General features: G+C 38.9%; 1 protein-coding gene across 1 annotated transcript in view; it reads left to right on the top strand.

Moving 5' to 3' along the window:
- The window catches only part of yap1 (Yes1 associated transcriptional regulator), a 41,993-nt gene that overhangs the window by 10,773 nt on the left and 5,144 nt on the right, over positions 1-26,076 (top strand). Inside the window, 4 exon segments of the mRNA XM_048169404.1 lie at positions 12,406-12,524; positions 15,241-15,354; positions 23,196-23,368; positions 25,368-25,501. Of these exon segments, the coding sequence (XP_048025361.1) occupies positions 12,406-12,524; positions 15,241-15,354; positions 23,196-23,368; positions 25,368-25,501 (540 nt within the window).

Below are 26,076 nucleotides of genomic sequence, written 5' to 3'. Positions count from 1 at the left end.
CCATCTGGGACAGGCCTCTCTTCCTAGCTCCATTTGTAGCACATTTGTGTGGAGGACGGGTGAAGGGAGTGAAAGTTTGCGATTGCAAATGTGATCAACATCACAGGGAGAGGCTGTCCTTCCCACAAACCCAGACCACAATCATACTTTTGTTTCATGCATGATCAAGGCCTTTTTTTAGGCCTATCTCCTAGAATTGGCTGTGTGGTGGTAGAAATGTGTGAGATTTTGTTACAATGTTAATACATAGTACTGCTGTAGATATCAGTGGACAAGACTGCTTAATGTTGTTTTGATGTGAGAGCAACAAAGAAATACAATACAGTGCCTCAAACGAGTCATGATGAGGATGAATTTGTGAGGTGGTTGTTGGGCACAATGTGAAGGCTGAAGTTTGGTTGGTGGTTTCTAAGCAACGATGCAACTTGTGTATTAATATAGAACTTAAATGATTCTGTTCAACATGTTTTTATCAACTATTACGTGACTCAGAATTCAGAGTCTGAACAATCCATTTTAAAATGACAGTTTTGCAATTTTGAGCCTTTTGTGCTTAATTCAGCTGTTACATTTAGTAATAATTGAATCATTTTGGTTTATAAATAAATGAGATGAAGTATGCTCCCTAATTTTAGATATTAAAATCACAGTATTACACATAATTAATTAGATTCTCCAGAAATAGTCATTGCCACATGGTTTTTAATGTGTAAAACATTTTTGTTAACACTTTGAAATATGATTAACACATTTTATGTTTATTAAAATATCTACACTACCATTCAAAGGATTGAAGTCAGTAAGTTTTTGTTTGGGGAAAAAAAAAAAAAAAAAAACTTTTTTATTCAGCAAGGATGCATTAAATTGATCAAAAGTGATGGTAAAAACATTTATAACGTTACTAAAGATTTCTTTTTCAAATCAGTGCTGATTTTTTTTTTTTTTTTTTTTTTTTTTTTTTTTTCATCAAAAATCATGAAAAAAGTATCACGGTTTCCACAAAAATATCAAGCAGCACAACTGTTTTCAACATTGATAATAATTATAATAATAAGAAATGTTTCTTGAAACAAATTGGCATATTAGAATGATTTCTGAAGGTCATGTGACACTGAAGGACTGGAGTAATGATGCTGAAAATTCAGCTTTGATCACATTAATGAATTACATTTTAAAATGTATTAGTTATTCTACATTACATTGTAATATTAAAGCAAATAGTTATTTTAAACTGTAATATTTCACAATATGTGATCAAAGAAGAGACTTACTATTAAAAAACTCATGGTAATGCATACTGTAATATTTATTGTTATTGTGATTACTCTTACATAACATAATCTTATACGTAATATACAGTATTTTGGTCATACATCCCTTATTTTTGTTTTAAATTCTCATGTTTAAGCCTAAATTGACTTCTGAACTCATTGTACTCTAAGTCATGTGAACAGCAGACTCATTTAGATACTGCTTTAAGTCATTTGATAGATTACAGTGTCCTCGTTTTTATAATGTTTAGTTTCCCAGGTCAGAGTGGACTCATTTCTCAGCTCATCTAGTGTGAAGCATTTACTCTGAGCAAATGTGTGTTTGTCAAGCTTGGTCTTTATTGACCACACACAAACAAGCCTCTTTCCTGTTGAAGTGTCATCTCTGTGTGTGTGTGTGTGTGTGTGTGTGTGTGTGTGTGTGTGTGTGTGTGTGTGTGTGTGTGTGTGTGTGTGTGTGTGTGTGTGTGTGTGTGTGTGTGTGTGTGTGTGTGTGTGTGTGTGTGTGTGTGTGTGTGTGTGTGTGTGTGTGTGTGTGTGTGTGTGTGTGTGTGTGTGTGTACATATAGAAGGCAGAGTTAGCCAGACCAGTGTTTACCCAGTCCTGATGTAACACCTTTGCCCCAGACATCAATGCTCCTACTGTCACTGCGGAACAAACTGCCTCAAGAAGAACCCCTGCCTATGTATTCAGACCAGCGGCTCGGTCAAAACACTCTTTACATTTACCAAACAGTGCAGCGATTCAGTTTTGCACTGTTTTGGTTCTTGGTTTCTCATTAGAAGTTAATGGTATATCATTTCTTTAATGCACACAAAGGACAAAGAATATTCAGTTCTTTAGATGTTAAAAGTATAGCTTGCCTACAATTGTTTGAGAACTTCCTAACCTTTACCCAAGTTTCGCTCTAGCATCTCTCTCTCTGTTAACTCGCTGCTTTGTCCGCTGGCCCCTGTGATATGAGCCCTCCTTCAAAGAGGAACTTAAATCCGGCCAGAGGTCAGCAGGTCGCTCAATAATCTCTCCTGATGATGTCCTGCTGACGGAAGCCGAGTCACTCATCCACCCGTCCTGATGCACGCTCGCTCGCTCAGCCGCGAGGGAGAAACGGAGAGCTGACTGAGGTCTGATGTCCTCTTTCTGTTCTGACTAGCAGCATTCAGTCATTCATAATGGTTGCCTCTCTGTGGCCTCATTAGAGACTGTGTGTTATGCTAAGCTAATGTACAGAGTCTTTGTGAGGATCTGACACTGTTGTAGTTTAGAAGTACTAAATTATTTTAGTGATAGATTATCTTTTGTAATTATGTATCGACCCTATTCACAAAAAAACAAATAATCATTGACCACTAGTTTTAAAGAATATTCATGTAAAATACAACGGAAGCTTTATCGACAGCAACCTGTTGATTACCACCGAAGTTAAAGGGTTAGTTCACCCAAAAATTAAAATTCTGTCATTAATTACTCACCCTCATGTCGTTCTACACCCGTAAGACCTTCGTTCATCTTCAGAACACAAATTAAGATATTTTAGTTGAAATCCGATAGCTCCGTGCGGCCTCCATAGGGAGCAATGGACACTTCCTCTCTCAAGATCCATAAAGGTACTAAAAACATATTTAAATCAGTTCATGTGTGAGTACAGTGGTTTCAATATTAATATGATAAAGCGACGAGAATATTTTTGGTGTGCCAAAAAAAACTAAATAACGACTTATTTAGTGATGGCCGATTTCAAAACACTGCTTCAGGAAGCATCGGAGCACAAATGAATCAGCGTATTGAATCATGATTCAGATCGCGTGTCAAACTGCCAACGGCTGAAATCACGTGACTTTGGCGCTCCGAACAGCGGATTCGATACACTGATTCATCTGTGCTCTGAAGCTTCCTGAAGCAGTGTTTTGAAATCGTCCATCACTAAATAAGTCGTTATTTAGTTTTTTTTTTGGCGCTCCAAAAATATTCTCGTCACTTTATAATATTAATATTGAGCCACTGTACTCACATGAACCGATTTAAATATGTTTTTAGTACCTTTATGGATCTTGAGAGAGGAAGTGTCATTGCTCCCTATGGAGGCCTCACGGAGCTATCGGATTTCAACTAAAATATCTTAATTTGTGTTCTGAAAATGAATGAAGGTCTTACGGGTGTAGAACGGCATGAGGGTAAGTAATAAATGATAGAATTTTCATTTTTGGGTGAACTAACCCTTTAATCTCAATTTGTCCATCAAATTGAAAAATGAACAAAAATTATGAACATCTACAATTAGTAAAAAATTTTAAAAACATGAAATATTACACCATTTTGAAAATATAACCATTATACATGTTGCTAGTGTAACTGATAATTGGATAAACAGATTGCAGTTAATGTAAACACTTTTCCATTAATTTTTATGAACTCAGGAAATCAAAAATCATAAACAGATGCTGTTTATATACTCTAAAAATTACGTGTTGGCTCAACAACAAAAAAATTAACGCAATAGTTTGCACTTTTTTATTTACGTTCAACCAACAAGCTGCTTTGAGTTAAAGGAACTTAATAATTTGTAGCATAAACACAAATTTTTAAGTTGATGACTCAAAAAAAATTGAGTCTACCAGAATTGTAGCCCTGGAACCAATTAATCTTATCTATTTCAGTTCAAATCAGCACTAACATAACTTATTTAGTATGTATATTTAATGAACAAGTAAGATATTAGGATGAATTCAGGTTGATTGGGACACTTTTTCCAAGTTATGTCAATGGCAAAAGGTGTCCTACTTGTGACTGGCATTAGCGCAGTCATTGCTTATAGAGTCAATAGTGTTTACCTTCATGTATCTTCAGCACAATGGTAACCACAAAAACTTCAGCATTACAGAAACTCTTTAAAATGTCAAACATAAAAGCATTAAACACTAACAGGTCTTTCCCTTCACTAAAAACAAATAAATTAACACTTAATTTCAAACATTTATTCTCCTTATCCAGTCCTTTGCAAAGCATGCTGGGAAGTAGAAATTCACTGCCTAATTTCCGAAGTTATCAAGACAATTTCATTAAGTTACTACAACCTAATTTATAAAAAAAAATCTAATGCAGATTAAATTACAGACGATATTAAGTTGATGTAATTATTATGTCAACAGAACTCAAAAAAACTCACGTTTGCCACTTAAAAAAAATAAATTAGAATTTTTAACTTGCAACCTTGCATCTATTTAAGTTGTGGTAACCCTGAATTACTTTTTAGAGTGCTTAAGTTGTGTTTTATCTAAAATATATGCCTTCACCAGTGAATTCTCCTGTGAAAAGTAAGTAGAATGCAAATTTTGGATGCAGACAGAGAATAGGGAATGCAGTCTTGGCCCTTTTCACTATTGTGAAAACAGCTCATCCAGTATACGCTCCCATATTTTTAGGTCAAATATTTGTTATTTCTTAGGCAAAGTGGAAAACACGCAGTGCTGGCAAAGTTGAGTGCAACTGTGAGAAGCATTCATTGCTGCACCTCAAGCTCTGCTGTGTTATAAATAACTGCAGCACAATAAACAGGGCCCTGATAATTGGGCCATCAATCATGTTGAGCGCTTGGGTGGGTCTCGGCCTAGTGCCGTGAGCTCGCTAACCTCCCCTCTCCACCTACCACCACCACCACCTCCTCCAGCGCTCTCTGGTTTCATGAGCAGTGATAACAGCTGGAGAGGAAATTAGGAAGTGAGCTTCTATAGAGCACTGTCTCCTTTAGTGTCATGGAGTGATTCCTGTGTGGTCATGGCTCAATGTGATTTGAGTGCCAGAATCCCTCCTCCACTCTCCTTGTCTTTTGGCTATAAAGCAAAAGCCTGGTCCCAGAATTGTAGACCTTTCTTTGTCTGTTTGTCATTCCCCCAGTCTGTCTTTTCAGTGCTTAGTCTGGGATGGAAGTAGTGCTCCAGAAAGAAGGTTGCAGTCGTCTGGCTGAAGCTGATGTTTGAAGCTCTGGAGGGTGTTTGTGGGGGTCTCTTGAGCGGACGTCTATCCTGTCTATGCTTTTGTCTCCATCTCTAGGCCCATAATCCTCAATAACGCCTCTCAGCTGGTGGCCCTCAGCGATCTGTAATGGCCTAGAGCAGTAGCCGTGACTGCGATGATGTTTTCCTGTGGGAGTGTGGGATACCGTTGCCATAGGTGTTAGTTTGTTGGTGTGAATGTGCAGTCGGCCTCATTAAACTGCACTGATGAGTTATCTGAAGTGGTTATTTATTGATTGCTGTTAGCTAGGTAAAGTTAAGTTGAAGGTACTGATGCAATTTATTATGATTATCAGATAATTTGTGAAATTGGAGTAATTTGTGAAAATTCAGGTCATTATAATTTCATTATAATGGACTTTTTTCCCAGGTCATGATAATTACATTATAACGAACCAAAATTTTGTCAAACAAAAAAATCCATTACACATTGTCAGTATCGTAGAGATTAGGGTTGTCGAAAGTACCGGTACTTTGGTACCAAGTTGATATTGGTGAACTTCTTCGCCCAATTGCGTGGATTCCTATTGGAATGGCTGTGGCTCGTGAAATTTCGCGGAGCAACAATAAATGGGGTCCTTGATTATGATTTCACTTTTTTAACTTTAGTTAGTGTGTAATGTTGCTGTTTGAGCATAAACAACATCTGCAAAGTTACGACGCTCAAAGTTCAATGCAAAGGGAGATATTTTCTTTTACAGAAATCAACAAACAGCTGGTAGAGACTACAACAAGATTCTTCCTGGGTTGTTGACATCACAAACCCCAAATTTACATAAACCCCGCCCCTGAGAACACGCAACAAAGGGGGTGGGGCCATGTTGGGCTGCTTTAGAGAAGAGGAAGAGTTGTTGTTGTAGTAGGGTGTTGTTGCCATTTTACGTCGGACTGCTTCACAAACGAGGGTCAATTCAACGCTGGATTTGCACAAAAGATTAACATGACGGCACATGCTAGTCGATGAGTTGAATCAACTACATAAATTTATCCTCTAACCATTCAGAAACGTCCAGTTTCATTCTAAAAGTTGTAACTTCTTCCTGAGTCTCTCCATCAGTGTCGACTCCGGTTTGAACAATGTAAGGCTGAACACCGTTACTGACAATCCTCATTTTGCCTGCGTGAGATTCTCCAGCTTTGTTGTTGTTGAGCAACCGAAGCGTGAGCTGTTAAAGCTCCGCCCTCTTCTGGAAAGCAGGCCGGGTGCAGCAGCTCATTTGCATTTAAAGGGACACACACAAAACGGTGTGTATTTGCTCACACCCACAAACGGACAAATTTGACAAGAGATAATAAATGATCTGTGGGGTATTTTGAGCTGAAACTTCACAGATACATTCTGGGGACAATCTCATATCTTGTGAAAAGGGGCATAATAGGTCCCCTTTAATGCTTCAATTCATACATGCATGTTGGCATTACGAATAAATGACTCGAAGTATTATATGCATATATAGTTCACCATTATTGTTACTCTTGGCTGCTTTTTGACTGTCCTCCCATTTTCCCGGTACTTTCCAGCTGAGTAAAGGGAAGCCAGTCTGCCTCATTTGTGTTCGTGTGTGCTGAAAGTGCAAAGAGAACATTGCATGAGCAGACGTTCGAGGGTGACGCAATGCTAGGGCTCTGACCCAGACTGGATTGTGTGCTTTTGACTACAAAAACACATTTGCCCTGTTCCAAAAGCTAGTTAGTTGCCTACAGAGAGCAGCATCACAGACCTGAAGTCTGTTCCAGAAGGTAGGCAACTTAATTATACTGCTTTCTAAGAGATCCTTTCACCAAGAAGGCAATGAATAGTTATTATTTTTAATTGCACTACTATTCAAAAGTGTAGGGTCAGTACATCATTTGTGAGTCTCCCATACAGAGCGCAGTTTTTGCGTTTTGTAGATTTGCTCACCATGTAGAACGGTCCAAATCAGTCACTTATGAGGTTCTGTGATTGTTAGGATGTTGCATAAGGAGGAAGTAGGCAGCGAGTCATCTCGCTAGATTTTAGAACGAAGTTAAACTTTTTGCAGATTTTTGCATATGAAGCATTGTCGTTGCAACTAATCATCTAGTCATTTGTGTTGGTTGCAGTCGATAGTTCTCGGTCTGGATTATTTTGCCACTGAATTAAACATAAGCGTCTGTGTTTTGCATGGAAAAGGCACCATGTGGGCAGAGCGTCCAGGGCTAATAAAGCTCACCTGTGTGAGTGCGCCTGCGTCTGCCCTTGCTGAAACCCAAGAGATCTTCATACTCGACATCCTGTGCTCCAATTAAAATTAACTCTCACCGCCTCTCCCTCCCTCACTCCCCCTGTGTCTCTGTCATAGTTTCCAGCAGCAATAGGAGGGGGAGGATTGGGGTGACATAAAGTGTAACAGGACCACAGCAATCCACACAGCCAATGGAGTTCTGAGGGATTGCTTCCGCGCTCGTTTTTTCCTCCTCCTTTTCCTCCTCTGTGGCCTTTTCTTTTTGTTTGACGGTCATTTGGCCCTCCCCCGTGACCCTCCTGAAGAGGCCCCTGTTCCTCGTCTGCCGCGGCCTGGGCTGTTTTCACGGAGTGTGTGTGTGTGTGGGTTGGGGGTAGGGTGGCTTACTGGTAGGTGGGTGGGAGAGGGGCAGTTTTTGGCAGTTCCTTTGATCAGTAAAGCATAAACAAGAGGGAGCTTAGAGAAGAGGGGGTGGTGAAGTGCTGAGTCAGTCTCTCTCTTTCTCTCTCTCCTCTTTTTGTTATTCTTGCTCCCTCCCTTTCTCATAAGGCAGTGATGGCGGAATAGTGACTAATTAGTGGCGAAGAGAAAGTGACGGCAGGAAAAAATGGTCACAGGACTGTTTATGATGGGAAAGGGTCTTGCCAATTTTGTATTGCAAACAAAACCGGTCGGAAAGTTGCAAAATTCATTTATCCACAAGGTCAAACTCTGAAGTTTTTGTTTTTCTCTGCGGTCTCTCTTCCAGGAGGCTAGTGGTCAGCCGTCAATCTATCAAGACTATTGGCCAAACAATATGGGTTTTTCAAAAGCTGATGCCAATATCAATAGTTCAGGGTAGCCGTTGGTCAATATAATGGTAATTTGTAATATTGTAAATATATTAAAGGGTTAGTTCACCCCCCAAAAAATTCTGTCATTAATTACTCATCCTCATGTCATTCCAAACCCGCAAGACCTTCGTTTATCTTCGGAACACAAATTATATTTTTGATGAGATTTTTTTTATTTCCCATAGAAAGTTACCAGATTTTTCAGGATCCAGAAAAGTAGTAAAGATTTGTTAAAATAGTCAACGTGACTACAGTGGTTCAAGAATGACAGGTTAGAGATTAAATTGTTAAATAAAGTGGCTATTTTTTGTTTTGTTTTTGCACACAGAAAGTATTCTTGTCACTTCATAACATTAAGGTTGAACCACCGTAGTCACGTTGACTATTTTAACTATGTCTTTACTACTTCCCAGGACCTTGAATGTGGTAATTGCATTGCTTTCTATAAGAAATTAAAAAAAAATCTCTTGGATTTCATCAAAAATATCTTAATTTTTGTTCTGAAGATGAACAAAGGTCTTACGGTTTTTGAACAACATGAGGGTAAGTAATTGATGACAGAAATGTTATTTTTGGGTGAACTGACCCTTTTAATGCTAGTATATTATAAATATATTAATGCCTATGTTTTATAAATATACATTACTTTTCAAAGGTTTGGGGTCAGAATTTTTTTTTTTTTTTTTTTTTTTTTTTTTAGAAATTAAAAATGCATTTAATTCAAAAGTAACAGTAAAGACATTTATAATGTTAAAATAGATTTCTTTTTCAAATAAGTTTTTTTTTTTTTAAAGACAAATCATTTTGAAATGTATCACTATGTTAAGGTGCCAATGTGTTTACTATGAAAACAGCTATAAGATTGCAGTTTAAAATACTGATTGATGACTCTGTTATAATTATATCATTCAATTATATTATGTCAGTGGTGTACATAAATTTCCTTAAAATTAAATGCATTTTTTCATAATGTTTATGTAAAATTCACAAAAAAAACAAAAAAATTCATTTATTGACAAGGCTGTCAAGAGATTTAGGAGGCAGCAAAACTTGAATATTGCATATACCAATAATCTTGAATATTGGTCTATCACTAGTCAAAATACCCAAGGAAAAGTTCATTGCATGCAAATCTCACGTTTTCAGTGACAAAACCTGTCTTAAATAGGCAAAGAGAGCAGATCTGGGGGGGGGGGAAGAGGAACAAGTGAATAGCATTTAGGGTTTTGGGTCGAAGCTTGGTCTGAGCTTTTGTCCAGCAGGTGAAAGCTTTGTAAAACTGGCGCCAGATTGTTAAAGAGCCTGACACTTCAGTGTGTTGGAACAGGCAGCGAGAGAAAGAAACCTCCTGGGAGGAGACCCATGACTGACCCTGCCTGAATGTACAGGCCCTCGCCTGAGAGAGAGAGAGAGGGCGGGAGAGCGAGGGGCCTTTTCCTGTGTTAGCTCTACATCTTAATCGAGCAGCAAGCCCCAACAAAGCCATCATTAGAAATGCCTCAAACTGTTGCAGCCCTTGTTCATTAGCGTTTCACAACCACCTGATGTTGCATAAAACTGCTTCTTTCAGTAGTGTTTTCTTACAGCGATATTTTGAGTTAAAACTTAAGCGTATAATCCGCACTGGCTGTAGTTTCATAGACTTGACAGAACTTGCGTCACCTCCAAGCGTGGGTTTTTTGAACCGCCCACCCCATCCCAAACACTGCTCGTAAATTGCGTGCGTGTGCCTTCAGGACACCAAAACCATTTTCTTGGAAGACTTCATTTGTTTAAAAGAAAATGTAAAGATTAGCAGCTACTGTTAAGGAAGGAAAAGGGTTGTCAGGTTTGATCTCTAGGAAATTGTGAGATTAGATCATGTGAAATGTACTGTGATAGCGAGCTAGAAAACATACCAGTGTTGAAACTTCAGAATTAAAGTTTCCTGAAAATGTACTCATCCCCATGTCATTCAAGATATTTGTCTTTCTTTCTTCAGTTGAAAAGTAATCATGGTTTTTCTGGGAAAACAATCCAGGATTTTTCTCCATATAGTGGACTTCACTGGGGTCCAAATTGGAGTTTTAATGCAGCTTCTAAGGGCTCTACATGATCCCAGACAAGGAATAAGAGTCTTATCTAGCGATATTTTTTCTAAAAAAAAATAAAAATGTATTATATATCGCCTACGTCACGCATGACCTTTCCAATGTGATAACGTAGTGCGTGGTGCATCGCAGAACAGTGCAAGACGAGCGTTTGTGGTTAAAAAATATATACATTTTAATTTTATTTTTTTACAAAAATTGCAGATTGTTTTGCTAGATAAGACCCTTATTCCTCGTCTGGGATCGTGTAGAGCCCTTTGAAGCTGCATTGAAACTGTAATTTGGACCTTCAACCCGTTGAACCCCAGTGAAGTCCACTATATGGAGAAAAATCCTGGAATGTTTTCCTCAAAAATCTTAATGTCTTTTCAACTGAAGAAAGAAAGACAATAAACATCTGGATGACATGGGGGTGAGTAAATTATCAGGAAATTTTCATTCTGAAGAAGTAAACTAATATCCTTTAAAATTATCTGTTTCTTTTGGTTGTTTCAATAAGTATTCAAGTTGAGATCGAGGCCAAAAAGCCCTCTGTTTTCCAGCATAGACTGCTTAACCTTTAAGTGATTAACTGCAGTGAAAGAGAAAGCAGCACTGCTCTCCCTGCCACCCTGCTGTCTGAAGATCTGAATAAACACAGGAGTGTAGGTTTAGATTCAGTGAGTCTCTCCTTTTAGGCTTGTTGATTTGTTTTCCAGTAACCGTGTTATTCATCACTGACCTTACACAGTAATCAGTGACTTCATGCACAGATGACACCGGTTCAGTCCACTGCATGCAGGCAAATCACATGTAAACAGGGTCAAAGTTCATTCGGCGTCCTACAGTTATCCACACCCCCTCTTCCACAGTAATACATCAGCAGATCTGACACAAGAGTGGGTGGCAATTGTAAAGTTTATGAAATGGACTTTCATAAGAGCCTATTTTTAGCAGACAGGGCAGTTGAAAAGATTGGGAATTTCATTGCTAACAGGACAGACCATCATTTACACTTGCTTGCAGGAGGCTTCGGAGATGTTTGGGTCTTGCTCGCTTTTGCTTATACAGATTAAAGGGCTGAGATGCTGTCCAAAGGGATCGGTGTCCAGGTGTTTACAAAGATCTTGTAAAAGTTCCACTTCCCGGGAGTTTTATCTGAGCACTCATATTGGATCAAATAAACCAATGTGGGATATATAACAGTTGTTTAATTGGTAGTACACTGCCCTTGCCTTTGATTCCCATAGATGTGTGCATTGTTTAGACATAGACTGTATTTTAAAACCTGGGGTGCTGCCTACCTAGACAACATTTTTGGGCATCATTGAATTGATTGTTCTAACGTGCCTGTGCACTAAAAAAAAATATTCAGTTTTTCATAGAAAGCAATAAAAAAGCAATGACATATGAATAGAAATTTTACTTTAACACTACTTAAACATTTCAATAGTTACTTTAACATTTCACAGAATGTACAAATACTAAGTCCATATGTGAAATAATCTACTTTTAATTGGATTTAATGTAGCTAAACTTATTATATTATTATTTTCTATTTATTGGTGGAAGAGGTCAAAAATGTGCACATATATTTATTATATTATATTATATTATATTATTATTTAATATGATATAGATTGTATTAATATAAAGTATTATAATATATTTATAATAATTTAATTATATTTATAATTTAATAATTTACTTTTTACATTTAAAATTTTTTTTTTTAAAATAATACATTATATATTGACAGAAAAGAGGTAAAAATAACATTAAAAAACCTTGTTCTGCAGCCTTGAACAAGAGCAAATGTAATCACTTACAGAAATATTATAATATTAGTTATTAATATTTAAATATATAATTGCATGTATCCCAAATTTAAAATTGGTAGTTTTGTTTTGCCCCAATATGTCCATCCAAACAGGCAGCTCAGTAGGATTTAGAACGCAGCCACAATAGTTGTTTGATAGTCCTTTTTATGTATGTCTCTGTCTCCTTATAGCCATCATGACCAGACGACCACCTGGCAGGACCCACGTAAGGCCCTCCTTCAGATGAACCAGGCCGCCCCGGCCAGCCCAGTGCCTGTGCAGCAACAGAACATCATGAACCCTGCCTCAGGTCAGCAGCTCCAGACACTCATCTCATATTAAAAACTACACTCTCGGTCCCAGCATTCTCATGCTAATTCTACGGGTGTAGCAGTTCTCTGTTTACATCCCACCCAACCCCACCTCTACCTCAGCAAACGTAGAACCCTTATCAGGGCAGACAAATGCAAATGAATGCATGTGAATGGCAGTTGACGTTAAGGTAGACATGTCTGGTTGGAGTGACAATAGTGACCAGGGTGTTCAGCCCTGGAGTCAGCTTGTGGGAAGTTGGTAGCACTTTATTTTACAGTCCTGTTCCCATATACACACTATGTACTTATTATAGTAATTACGATATCTAGATACTAACCCTGAATCAACCCCTAAACCTAACCTTAACCCATGTAGTTACCTTATATTTCCCAGTACTTTCTTAGGTAAGTACACTGTAAGTGCATGTAGTGTAAAATAAAGTGCAACCGGGAGGTTCAACAGGTGTTTTAAGGCATTCCCCTCAGACTTTAATGACATTCTTTGGATTACAAACTACGATACATTGTTTGGTCCTGGAAACTATAGAGTACAACAGTGCCTTTTTTTTATCAGCCTTGGTTCTGAAAGTATTATTCCCATTCATTTTTCTGAAATGGAAATAAGCCAGCTATGAGGTGAATTGCAACAGTATAAACTTTGATATATAAAGATTATTTGAAAATCAAATTGCATGTCGCAGTCCTATAATTGGTGGGGATTTCTTTGCAGTATCATAGTTTAAACATGATTATTTAAAAAACTAATTTGAAATAATGCGGACTGATGGCTTCAACAAAAGCATATACCATCAGTTACCAACCTCGTAGCTCACACTTTAAGAGTTATTGTTAAAAATTAATTCCCCTATGGAGAAAATGAATGGGATTTTTACTTCCTGAACCTGACTGTTGCACTACATGGTAGTCTTATCATTTCCTTATCTGTCATGCTTATATGTAATCCCTCCAGTTCTACTCACACCGCTTGACTGGGATTCGAACCGGTAGGGATGCTCCGATCAGGATTTTTGCAGCCGATACCGACTCCCGATTTCTTGTCATCGTGATCCGATCATTCAAGCTTTATATAGGCTAAGTGAAATGTAAGCTCTCTGTTGACTGTCACTGTTGACTTTTTTTCAGATAAAGTGATACCACAGAAGTTGCCTCGGTTATATTATTTACAGTAATGTTGTAATTGTTTTTTTAATTGAGAATCAAATAAGTAAGGACTTTGTACGCGCAGGTCGCACATGCGCATTTAATTTTTTTTGCAGTAATTAGTTTATCCACAAGGTGGCAACCATGCCCTGGGGGCGTCGATTCACAAGGTAGTCGAAGAAAACCTGTTTAAACAGAACAGAGCGGAACACATGCAAGCTACAGCGACAGTGGAGGCCCTTATAGACAGATTGTGCAAAGAGGTTAGAAAGTACCCTTCATGAAAGATCACAAATATATCTACATGAGTTATAACTCGTGGCGAGAGACTGCTTTAAAACTGTGCATTCGTTGAACGCCTGTGTACGTGTACGAGTCAAGTGAAGTATACTTTACAAGGCTGTGCATTCGACTGTGCACATACGCTAGCGAATGCATAAAAAACAAAGTATACCCAGGGCTTTAGGATACTTTGGCTTATTAAAGAGCCTACTACTAGTCTGGCAGCAAGGGACGGTCTTTTATCGGTAAACCGTTCATTCAACTAATACCCACTGGTGCCACTTTACAAGGCTCAATCGACGAGCAGCTCGTCAACTGGGTAACGCTAGAGCTGATTTTTCACTTCATAGAGATCAATGGCATTGATTCAACGCATTGAACAGCGCTGATGTCAGACATGGGAAATCCCCTTAAACATTGAAAGGATACTACGACAAAGATATCGCTTTCATCTTCTAACAACTGATGGCAAACTGATTTTTTTTTTTTCACGAATATATGACTTGACCTGAAGAAGGACAGACGCAGGTAATCACACATGCTCTTTTTCCCTGTCGCTGTCTGCTCTATATATATGTGTGTGTGACGTATGCGTGTGTGTGAGTGGAGGAGCTGCCTGAGCCCCGCCTCAGACACAGAGAGCAGATGACAGAGATGAATCAGGTTCGTTGTATTAAATCCTTCAGCCAATGTTCCTCCACGTGATATTTCTTTAGAACATGACAGGTGACTGCGGCGCTAAAGTTTGACGTCATCACGTGTTTTACGTCATCAAGTTGGGATCGGTTCGTGGTATCGGCCAAAATTAGTGACTACCGATCGGAGCATCCTTAGTTTCCAGCATGGGAGGCGGGCGCGCTAACATGGACGCTAAAGGGGAGTGAGGTTTACTCACACAACTCTAACTAGCTGGCCTCCATTACATATAGATGAATATGAATCTCCACCCACAAAAAGCTCAGAAGATTTATGCAAAGAAATCGAGCACCTGCTATTCATAAAATTCTGCTATTGGAAACTGAAACCACCAAATCAGACAGATAAGGGATGTGCAATCAAAGTCCAGGCAAGTCAGTTCACTCAGCAGCCATCTTGGCAATATATTTCCTATGTAGGCAGTAGCTCATGTGCTATTTACTTGAATGAAGAACGTTAATACTGGGGAAAATGTGGAATGAAAAATGTGGATTGTGGCCAAGCAAATTACTAACAAACGAATTTCAGTTAGTACTGGATAATTGACTGTACACCCTGACTGTTCTCTCTCAGGACCTCTTCCTGAAGGCTGGGAGCAAGCTATTACCTCAGAAGGAGAGATCTACTACATCAATCACAAAAACAAAACCACCTCTTGGCTGGACCCACGACTCGACCCGCGTTACGGTGAGCTTTAAATCCTAAAATTTATAATAATCAAAATAATCAGTTGTGCTTTTGATTGAACATTGGTCTCTTATCATGCCGCTCTTGTCGCCATTTTATAAAAGAATAAGTAGTGATGCATTGAAATTTCAGCAACCGAAAATAATCAGCAAAAATTAGTACTTCCTCAATGACATGTTGTGCAAACAACATAGATAAGCTACAACAGATAAACACGTCAGCAGTGTGGGACGGATGTGACCAAAAATGAAACTAAAACAGCAAAATGTTAAATTTGTTTAGCTAAAATATCAAGAGGCAGCTTGTTGCAGAAGAACTCTACTATTGCAGTTCTATCACCTGTAAACAAATCTCAGCATGCTGAGTTCATTCACCCAATTACCCAAAGTTAATTACTGAAACATTATTTTTAGTTTCGGTTTTCGGTTCAGTGACGACAAAATAAGATAGGGGGTGTTAGGCGTTCAAAGTCCTGTGGTAAAATCACTGTAACTTATTGCTTTATTATTATGCTGATTACAGGCCGAGCGTAGATGACTACTCTCTGACAATGTGTGTGTATGAAAGTGAGTGAGAGTGTGTATGTGTTTTTGTGGCACACTATTCAGAGTATTCCTGCTTCCTGTGACTCACATTGAGGTTAGCCAAAACTGCTCCACACTCAGGAGTCTGCTATGTGATCCCTTTTACTCACACACAAACACACACACTCGCAAACTAGTTCAAACTGCATCTGATTATGTCGTTCCCTAAACCCCCCGTTACGCATCCATAATCCATATGCAGAGGCGAAACATATCTAAGCAGTGGAGTAGTCACATTAATCTAATCATCTGTTTTTGCTGTCAAGATAAATGGTTCACCGAAAGGTTGTCAGACTAAGATGTTTGTCCTTTTTCTACCCCTTTCAGTCCCTCTCTTTAATCTCTTTCTATGAGCACGGAAGGGTCACAAAGAGATGAAGGCTTCTACTTATGTCACTTTGAGTTACTCACGCTTGAGGTGCTTTCGCTTCATCCCAAAGGAGTTTTCCCCTGGGATACTATCTCACTATCTCCTTCATGTATGAACAAGCATGTTTTTGCCTTATTTTTGACCCAAATCCTCAGCTACAAAACAGGTTTTTGTGTTCAAACGTACACCAAACCTGTAAGTGGTCGTGGGTAAAGTGGTAAAAAGTCTGTGAAGGGTTGGGTCAGGCAGTAGAGAGAGAGAGAGAGAGAGAGAGCAAGAACCAAAGACAAAAAGGGAGGGGGGTCGGCTATGGTGGGTGAAGCCCTTTGAAGATTTATAAGTGTTCGGCGGACAAGCCTGGTGGGCCCCTGAATTACAGACGTAATGTGAGGGGGAGAACGGCGAGAGGGGTAGACACGGTTAACTCATTCCTTGCCGCAAGTGTAGAAAGTTTGGGCGTTCCCGTGCGGTTTTCGTATAGCTGCTTGCGTCTGCAAATTTTTATAACCTTTGTGTTTTCATTCCTCGACTCCTCTCATTGAGGTCGCTGAACTGCAGACGTTTGGACGAGCGTTTTCCCACCGGCTCCAAAAGGGCGACGCTTCTTCTTGCACCGGTTGAACCTCGAATAACGATTATATATGTTGCTAACTTGACATGTCCCGTCTGGGTCTCCGCTCGCCATTGGAGACACTTGGGTAATTTGAGCAGGGAGTAGAGTTGGATTGTACTCCTTTAACGGAGAACTAAAGTCTGGCCATTCTCTCTTTCTGTCTAACCCCCCTTCCCACCCCGCGTGAGGCCCAGCGCAGGCAGAACTGTTCTCAGCTGCACATCTAGATGGACTTGAGACGGTGCCAGGCCTCTCGATGCTGCAGCTCTGCTCCTAATCTGTTCCAGACCTTTTCAGTCAAAGAGACCCAATGTTAGAGAGAGAGAGAAAGAGGAAGGGGGCAGGCCCTGAGAGAGGGAAAAGAAAGGGAGGAATAGGAGAAAAAGACCACAGGATAAACTTGTGCCTCCTTCCTAAGAGGTCTGTTCTGAGAGTCTAACGTGGGACTTTATGATGTATTTCACGCTTCATCTAGACTGTTGACTTAAAAACACCACAAAGACCAACTGGAGCCTTCAGTTATCGGTCATGTGCTGCGGGCCGCTTGGATTATCATAGTACTTCAGTGCAGGAGTTGGCACCTTGTTGGCAAGTGCAGAGTGATGTCACACTCTTGTGAAGCACTCATCTTTTCCAGAGCTTTGCGCTGACACACACACTCATGCACGGTTGCATAAACACTTCACGACTCCCAAGACGCTCGCCTTATTGGGAAACGGGATGACGAATGTGCTATCGGTGGTTCATGTTTAAAGATGACAGTCTCTGGAGTTTTTTTTCTGAAGTAAATGTGAGTGGTGCTTCCCTTGCAAAACTTACCGCCACGCTGCTTAGAGATTTTGCTAGCAAGTTCTGGGTTGTTGTTTGCTACCCCAAGTCAATATAGTCCAGCCCCCTTTACACCTGGCGTTCATTCAGATAGTATCTTGATATGTTTACACCTCTGCCATGATGTAATCACTGTAATTACTAGATTACAACACTGGACATTCTACTCTGAGCTGTTCACATCCTCTGACCCGAAATTATGCGTTTCTGTAGTAACACTATAAACAGCAAAATGTATTTGTTTCATTTGATTAAAGGGGTCCTTGATTGTGATTTTATTTTTTAACTTTAGTTAGTGTGTAATGTTGCTGTTAGAACATGAACAATGTCTGCAAAGTTACGAAGCTCAAAGTTCAATGCAAAGGGAGATATTTTCTTTTACAGAAATTGCTTTTTAAGGACTCCAACAAATGGCTGGTAGGGACTACAATGAGCTTCCCAGTTTGGTGACATCACAAACCCCAAAATTTACATAAACCCCGCCCCGGAGAACACGCAACAAAGGATTTGAGGCCATGTTGGGCTGCTTTAGAGAAGAGGAAGAGTTGTTGTAGTAGAGTGTTGTTATCATGCCGTCATTTTACACCGGACTGCTTCACAAACGAGGGTCAATTCAACACTGGATTTGCACAAAAGATTAACATGACGGCACGTGCTAGTGGATGAGTTGAATCAACTCCACAGCAACTACATAAATTTATCCACTAACCATTCAGAAACGTCCAGTTTCATTCTAAAAGTTGTAACTTCTTCCTGAGTCTCTCCATCAGTGTCGACTCCGGTTTGAACAATGTAAGGCTGAACACCGTTACTGACAATCCTCATTTTGGCTGCGTGAGATTCTCCAGCTTTGTTGTTGTTGAGCAACCAAAGCGTGAGCTGTTAAAGCTCCGCCCTCTTCTGGAAAGTGGGCCGGGAGAAGCAGCTCATTTGCATTTAAAGGGACACACGCAAAAAAGGCGTGTTTTTGCTCACACCCAAATAGGGGCAAATTTGACAAGTGATAATAAATGATCTGTGGGGTATTTTGAGCTGAAACTTCACAGATACATTACATCTTGTGAAAAGAGGTATAGTAGGTCCCCTTTAATCAAAACACACAATACAGCAAGTAACAATAATTATGCAAATCCCCTTATTAATAAACAAACTGTATAGTTAGCGGGACATAAGATAGTTATTCAACTCTGTGCCAGATGCAATAAACTCTTATCATATGCTTTTTATTATTTTAAGATTATTATTGCAGTATAAACGATACTGTGTTATCGTAATTATGAAATGTTACAAAATAACTGCATTTTAGTGCTGAAGTCATTGCCATTTTGAAAAATTCCGCATCATGTTGCAGTGGTCAGGTGGTACAAGTCAGAGATTTCAGAAAATGTAATGGTTTTAATTAAGAGTTCTACGAGGACGGAAAAGCTTTTTACAAGTCGGAATCTCATGATTACAGTAATTCCAACATGGCATGGACACATCAGTGTGATCTAAGTTTCTCTTTCTGGAGAAAGAAATGAGAGAAAAGGGATTCCAAGTGTGATCTAGTGAAATGATTCAATAAATGATCAGGATCGAGTCGAGTGAGCGTATTGTGACAATGCAGTTTCTGTAAAAAGAAAAAGCCAAGAACCTGCAAGACGGCACTTTTATGACTCAATTATTTGCAGCATAACTGCATTGCGTATTACTTACATAGCTTAGTGTGAATAACGGAAACACATTTGCATTTCTGACTGCAGTAATCACTAATAATAACTGTGAAAGTCAAAGCCTTGATGTATAAATATACCACCTGCTGTTTCCACTTGTAAGTGATACGGCTGCCATCTTGCTTTCAACTGGTTTCCTACTACACACTAGTCACAGCTGAATTTCCTCACGCTGACTTCCGGCAGCTCACAGCTTGCTTTTGTGTGGCCCGCTGAGGTTTGTGTGTGATGGGATATAGAGAGGCTTTTCTTCTGGACACAGATTTACTCTTTCCTTTTTCTCCTCGGCCTACGCGCTTATCTCTTAACTCGAAACGCAACTTGAGCATGGCTTTTATACAACAAACCTGTTAAATCGACAGCCAGCAAATATTTACAAAGGCTTCAAAGGTCGTGCCGCTGCGTTTCCTGACGTTTCCCAACACCCCTCCAGTCTCACCTGGAAAGGACAGGGGAGATGCTATTGGCTCGGCTTTGCGAGACGGCCTGATAAAGACTGTTATTGCTGGATGATCGTGTTTCAGAGCCAGCGTGGAAAAGATGGGCAAACTACGTCAATCTGAGCTTTTATCTCTTTTTATTTGTGTTCCTCTGGCACGTTTCCTCCTCTTGTTAGTTCAGAAGAGAACACGTTCGTGGCACGAACCTGCAAATCTGCTGCGCTTATGCAACACTGAGTCATTCTGCCACATGGATAAGACTTGTTTGTGTGTTCTTGTCATCTTCATGCTGTGGTAGGAGTTTCCCAAGCGAGAAACGAGTACAGACTAGTCAGGGAAATCCAGACCTGAGAATCAAGAGTTTTTTTGTTGTGTTCCCATTCACAGACGCAACAAATCTGGCTGCCGCATATCAGCCTGTATTAACTGGTCACTCCTGCCCTGAGATCAGCCATTACTTCTCCACCAGAGCCGTCATTCGGCTTCAATAGACCCCTATCTATGCGAGATAAGAGTCTTAAAAGAGAAACAAACACACGCACATACATACACGCTCCCCCACTAGCACTCATACACATTCCCACACACTCTTCCACGCCTCGGGCAGTGTGGGGGATGGTGGTTGCGGTGTGTGTGTGTGAGGCGTGGTGAGTCTCTGATCTGATTCCCATGGTGCGAGGAGAGTGGAGATTCATTCAGGCCTGAGGTAGTGTAAACACACTCTGATTGAATGGTGATGAGGATAAGCGGGGAAGACGGGGCTCCCTCGCGCATAACAACGCCAGCACCATCACGGCTTTGTTGTCGCTGGTGGCCCCAGTGCATAAGTAAACAGCCATTTTCATTGGTCCAATTACTGTAACACCCCACCTCCTATGGTCCAAAACATTTGTTTCTGTGTTTGCGTCTGTGGCGATACACATTGCTCTATTCACTTGCATTGATGGGCCTTTTTTAATGCCCTGTATCAGTTGCATGTTTTTTTTTTTCTTAATATACAATGTGTATGAATGGCCAAAATGGAAATTATTATATGAAATCTGAATATTTATTTATATAGTCATACTTGGATTTATAATGACGATATAAATATATAATGACATATTTAGTTATATAAATCTGAATATGTACAGTTATAGGTCTGAATATGGAAAATGTAAATCTGAATATATAGATACAAATCTGAATATATAAATGTAAATTGTAAATGTATAGATTTTAATCTGAATATATGGCCATTAGTCTGAAAATGATAAATAACTCACTAAATGATTTCAGATTTATAACTGCATGTTTAGATTTATAAATAAATATTCAGATTTGCATTTACCAATTGAGAATTATAACTTTATATTTAACATCTACATTCAGTTTGTATATAAATATTTCCCATTTTGCCCTTCATGAGTGTATGTATACACACATGATAAAAGTCCTAGATGCTAATTTGTCAATAATATGGCATTTCAGTAGTGCTTATATACATAATATAGTAACACTATAATGCCATAAATGCCAATTTTACATACATGTTGACTGTATTTTCTAGTGGAACATTAAGTCCTCATTTACTCACCCTAGTGTTGTTCTAATGCCGTATGCCCTTCTTTCTTTTCCACAAAAGGAGAAATCTAAAAAAAAAAAAAAAAGTCTTGCTTGTCCATATAATGGCAGTGAATAGCGACCAGCATCAAGCTTAAAAAAAAACCCACAAAAGTATCACAAAATGGTCCCATGCGACACGTGCCATATATTCAAAGTGTTCTTGGGGTATACAATAGGGTTTGGTGAAAAACAAACCAAAATTTATTTGTATTATTTAATGAAAATCCTAAACCTTGGCATTTGACTTTTGTGTATTCATGCATCTTTTAGCATCACCGTTCAATCCGATTTGCCCAAAAAAGAGACACAAGTTGTGGGAAAACAAGGTTAATAAAAATCACCAAAAAGTATCAGTGTACTTTCTTCACTGAGTCGAATCTCTTGACCAGAACTCCGGTTGTCAGGTGGATGTGATTTGTTTTGTTTTTTGCGACAACCAGAATACATCAAATATATTCACCTTAGAGAAGAAAGTACATTTATTGTATTTAATGTCTTAAAGGTGCCCTAGAATCAAAAATTGAATTTACCTTGGCATAGTTGAATAACAAGAGTTCAGTACATGGAAATGACATACAGTGAGTCTCAAACACCATTGTTTCCTCCTCCTTGTGTAAATCTCATTTGTCATGTAACAGTCGGGATCATTAATATGTACGCCCCCAATATTTGCATATGCCAGCCCATGTTCAAGGCATTAGACAAGGGCAGCCAGTATTAACGTCTGGATCTGTGCACAGCTGAATCATCAGACTAGGTAAGCAAGCAAGAACAATAGCAAAAAATGGCAGATGGAGCGATAATAACTGACATGATCCATGATAACATGATATTTTTAGTGATATTTGTAAATTGTCTTTCTAAATGTTTCGTTAGCATGTTGCTAGCATGTACTGTTAAATGTGGTTAAAGTTACCATCGTTTCTTACTGTATTCACGGAGACAAGTCATTATTTTCATTTTTTAAACACTTGCAGTCTGTATAATTCATAAACACAACTTCATTCTTTATAAATCTCTCCAACAGTGTGTAATGTTAGCTTTAGCCACAAAGCACAGCCTCAAACTCATTCAGAATCAAATGGAAACATCCAAATAAATACTATACTCACATAATCAGATGCATGCATGCAGTATGCATGACGAACATCTTGTAAAGATCCATTTGAGGGTTATATTAGCTGTGTGAACTTTGTAAATGCATTGTATCATAGTCGAGAGCTTGGGGGGCAGGGAGTGCGAGATTTAAAGGGGCCGCAGCCTGAATCGGTGCATAGTTAATAATGCCTCAAAATAGGCAGTTAAAAAAATTAATAAAAAAAAATCTATGGGGTATTTTGAGCTGAAACTTCAAAGACACATTCAGGAGACACCTTAGACTTATATTACATCTTGTGAAAACTCGTTCTAGGGCACCTTTAAAGTTTTGATTTCTCACAACGTGTGCTGTTTTCGGGCGAGTCAGAATGAACTGTGGCACTAATAGTGTCTCATGAACGTGTAGCCGTGCACAGAAGACAAACGGCCAAGGTCAGGATTTTCGCTGAAAATGGCATTAGAACAACACCAGAGCGAGAAAGTGATGACTTGATGTTTATTTTAGGGTGAACTATCCCTTTAATGCTTACTTTTTATTGCCAATAACAGAACGAACAAAGCCTCTTAAAATAATTCATTTTGTGTCCTCAGCTATGAACCAGCAGCGAATTTCCCAGAGTGCTCCAGTGAAGCAAGGCTCCCAGTTGCCCTCCAGCCCGCAGAGTGGAGTAATGGGTGGAAACAACCAGATCAGGCTGCAGCAGATCCAGATGGAGAAAGAGAGACTGAGGATCAAACAAGAGCTCCTTCGCCAGAGACCCCAGGTCAGACGCGCACCTGTCAGAACATTCTGTCCTCACATGCTAGACGGGCACACAGTGTTCTGCTGCCGAAATGGGCCTGATCTTATGTTGCGTATTTTTGTTTGTAATGTACCGTGTCGTTTAAATTGTGCTGGTTGTTTTGACAGACCTTGACTATTGGCATAATTTGCAACTCATTCATGCATCTGAAAAACATGTAAAACAACCCGCCATGCACACTTTGTTTCTTTACATATAGTGTAGCGTGTGTATATCTGAAGTCGCTGTATAGATGGCATATATGTTTTTTGAGTGAGTAAATGAGAGGTTGGAGAGGAGGAGGAGGAGGTTTTGCTCAGCTGCCCCTGCTTTGGAATGTAAACACGGTGTTGACTCAGTGCTGCAGACCCCCCTGCTGGAAAACTAAATAAACAGAGATCTTCAGGGATGATCTTACAGGCTATGGCTAGAAGCAGCTCACTTTAAAGACTAATAAAGATAGGCCTTCAAATACACTTAAAGGCATTGATGTTATTGCTGGAAATCCTATAATGAATCGCTCACCCATGATATTGCATGTTTTTCAAATGAAGTGAAAATGTGAAATTGTATTCCAAATCTGTTTTACTTCTAAATTATAACATGTTTCTTATTAAAAAGATATTCAACAAGATAAAATATAAAATTTTAGTTATAAAAATAAAAATATCAAAAATAAATAAAAATACAAAAAATAAAAATATCCTACAAATTAATTTTAGACTTACAGAATGCTTTGTAAGTGTTTCAAATTTTATAACCCACCTGCATTTTAATATCGCTATTTAAATGATAGCAGTTAATGCATTAATAAATATTAAAACTAAAAGTAAATAATAATTCATAAATAAATAAATAATAAATACATTGAAAAATACACTAAAATAAACAGATGAAATTAACTAAAAACTATTATAAAAATAAAATTATAAAATAATTTTTTAATGAATTAATTTTATAAATTATATTATAAAATAATTATAAAATTATATTGTAGTTATAAAAATAAAAATATCAAAAATAAAGAAAATAAATAAAAATACAAAAAATAAAATTATCCTCAAATTAATTTTAGATTTACAGAATGCTTTGTAATTGTTTCAAATTTTATAACCCACCTGCATCGATTTTTAATAATGCTATTTAAATGATAGCAGTTAATGCATTAAAAAATATTAAAACTAAAAATAAATAATAATTAATAAATAGTAAATAAATAAATTGAAAAATACACTAAAATAAACAGATAAAATAACTAAAAACTAAATTTAAAACTATAATAAAGCAAAAAAAGAAAGATTTCTTTTGTATAATGTGATAAATGAGTCATTCTCCATAAGATGAGTAAAGTCAATAGGGTCAGTGTGGATGTCATGTTGACCTCTCTGTGGTGACGGCTTCTTGAGTTATCCTTTAATCAGCAAAAGTTGTGAAAGTATTTAAGTTTCAATTAGTCATAGGAAGTCTGTAATAAAAAACAAAGATCTGACCCGTCCACCGTACCCTAAATGATGTGCAATAAACCCACACCTTCGCGTGAGTCTCTGCAAACCACCCGTTTGAGCTGAGGCTGTAAAAAAACGAGGATGTTGACAGACAATCTTGCGCAATCCATTGACAAATGATAACCAGATTTGTAACTCATGACTTGTTGGATGGGAAAGGCTATTATTTAACACAAGAGGGTGATACAGGAAACTAAGTGAAACTTGTAAGTTAAGTTTGTTGGGTTTTTTTCCTTTCCCACACCTCACTCACTGTTTTGTGTACGTGCTTTGAAAGCAAAACCAGTATAGTTTGTTCTGTCCTTTTTCTTCGGTTGAAAAATGCATCCGCTCTCATCTCTGTACTTGGAGCAATTCCAAAGCAAATGGTTAATATCATCTTCCGTTAAGCTTCCGTTCCTGCAAACCCAGTCTGCTCACTTTGTGAATTTCACACTTTGACACTTATTCCGTTTTGTGTGTGTTTGTGCGTACAGGAGCTCGCCCTGAGAAACCAGCTTCCAACCAGCATGGAGCAGGATGGCGGCACTCAAAACCCTGTGTCCTCACCCGGCATGGGCCAAGACGCCCGTAACATGACCACCAACAGCTCTGACCCTTTCTTGAACAGGTAATGCATGCAGAACACATGAAACTCACTTTCGAGTTTGCACATGGTTGTAGTTACCAGTTAAAAGGCACATAAATCCTATCCCACAAAAGCTGCTCTTTTTGCTTGAATGCCACTCATTGGTGACCCCTAATGGAGAAGCTGTTGAAAGCAGTCGATATTAAGCTGCTTTTGCAGGAAATTACGCCCTCCAGTGGCGGTCGAGCACAGTAATCTCTCCTCCTACATGAGAGCAGATAAGGGATTGATGTGAATAGCAAGGCGGCCCGTGAGAACATGTGGTCTCGGTCTTGGACAAGGCCGTCCCCCCCTCCCACTTCTGCTGCGCTCACAAAGAGCTCATTCATCCAGCAACTCTCATGCACTGAAGCCACATTTCATTCTCTTAATTAGGAGAAACTTGCTGTATTTTCCTTCACTGTTGCATGTCCTCTGCCCTCTCTTTATTTGAGGACTCTGTGCTGAACTGCTATTTATAGAGAGCTTTTCTCAGACCACCAGCAAAACAACACCTTTTACAATGACTCTCGACGGCAGTTCAAAGCAGGCCACTGCGAGTAATACAAGCAGAAACT

This window comes from Megalobrama amblycephala, linkage group LG19 (genome assembly GCF_018812025.1).
Source record: "Megalobrama amblycephala isolate DHTTF-2021 linkage group LG19, ASM1881202v1, whole genome shotgun sequence".
In the NCBI taxonomy this organism is placed as follows: Eukaryota; Metazoa; Chordata; class Actinopteri; order Cypriniformes; family Xenocyprididae; genus Megalobrama; species Megalobrama amblycephala.
The sequence above is the reverse complement of the archived record's forward strand: the minus strand, read 5'-3'. Positions and strand labels throughout refer to the sequence as shown.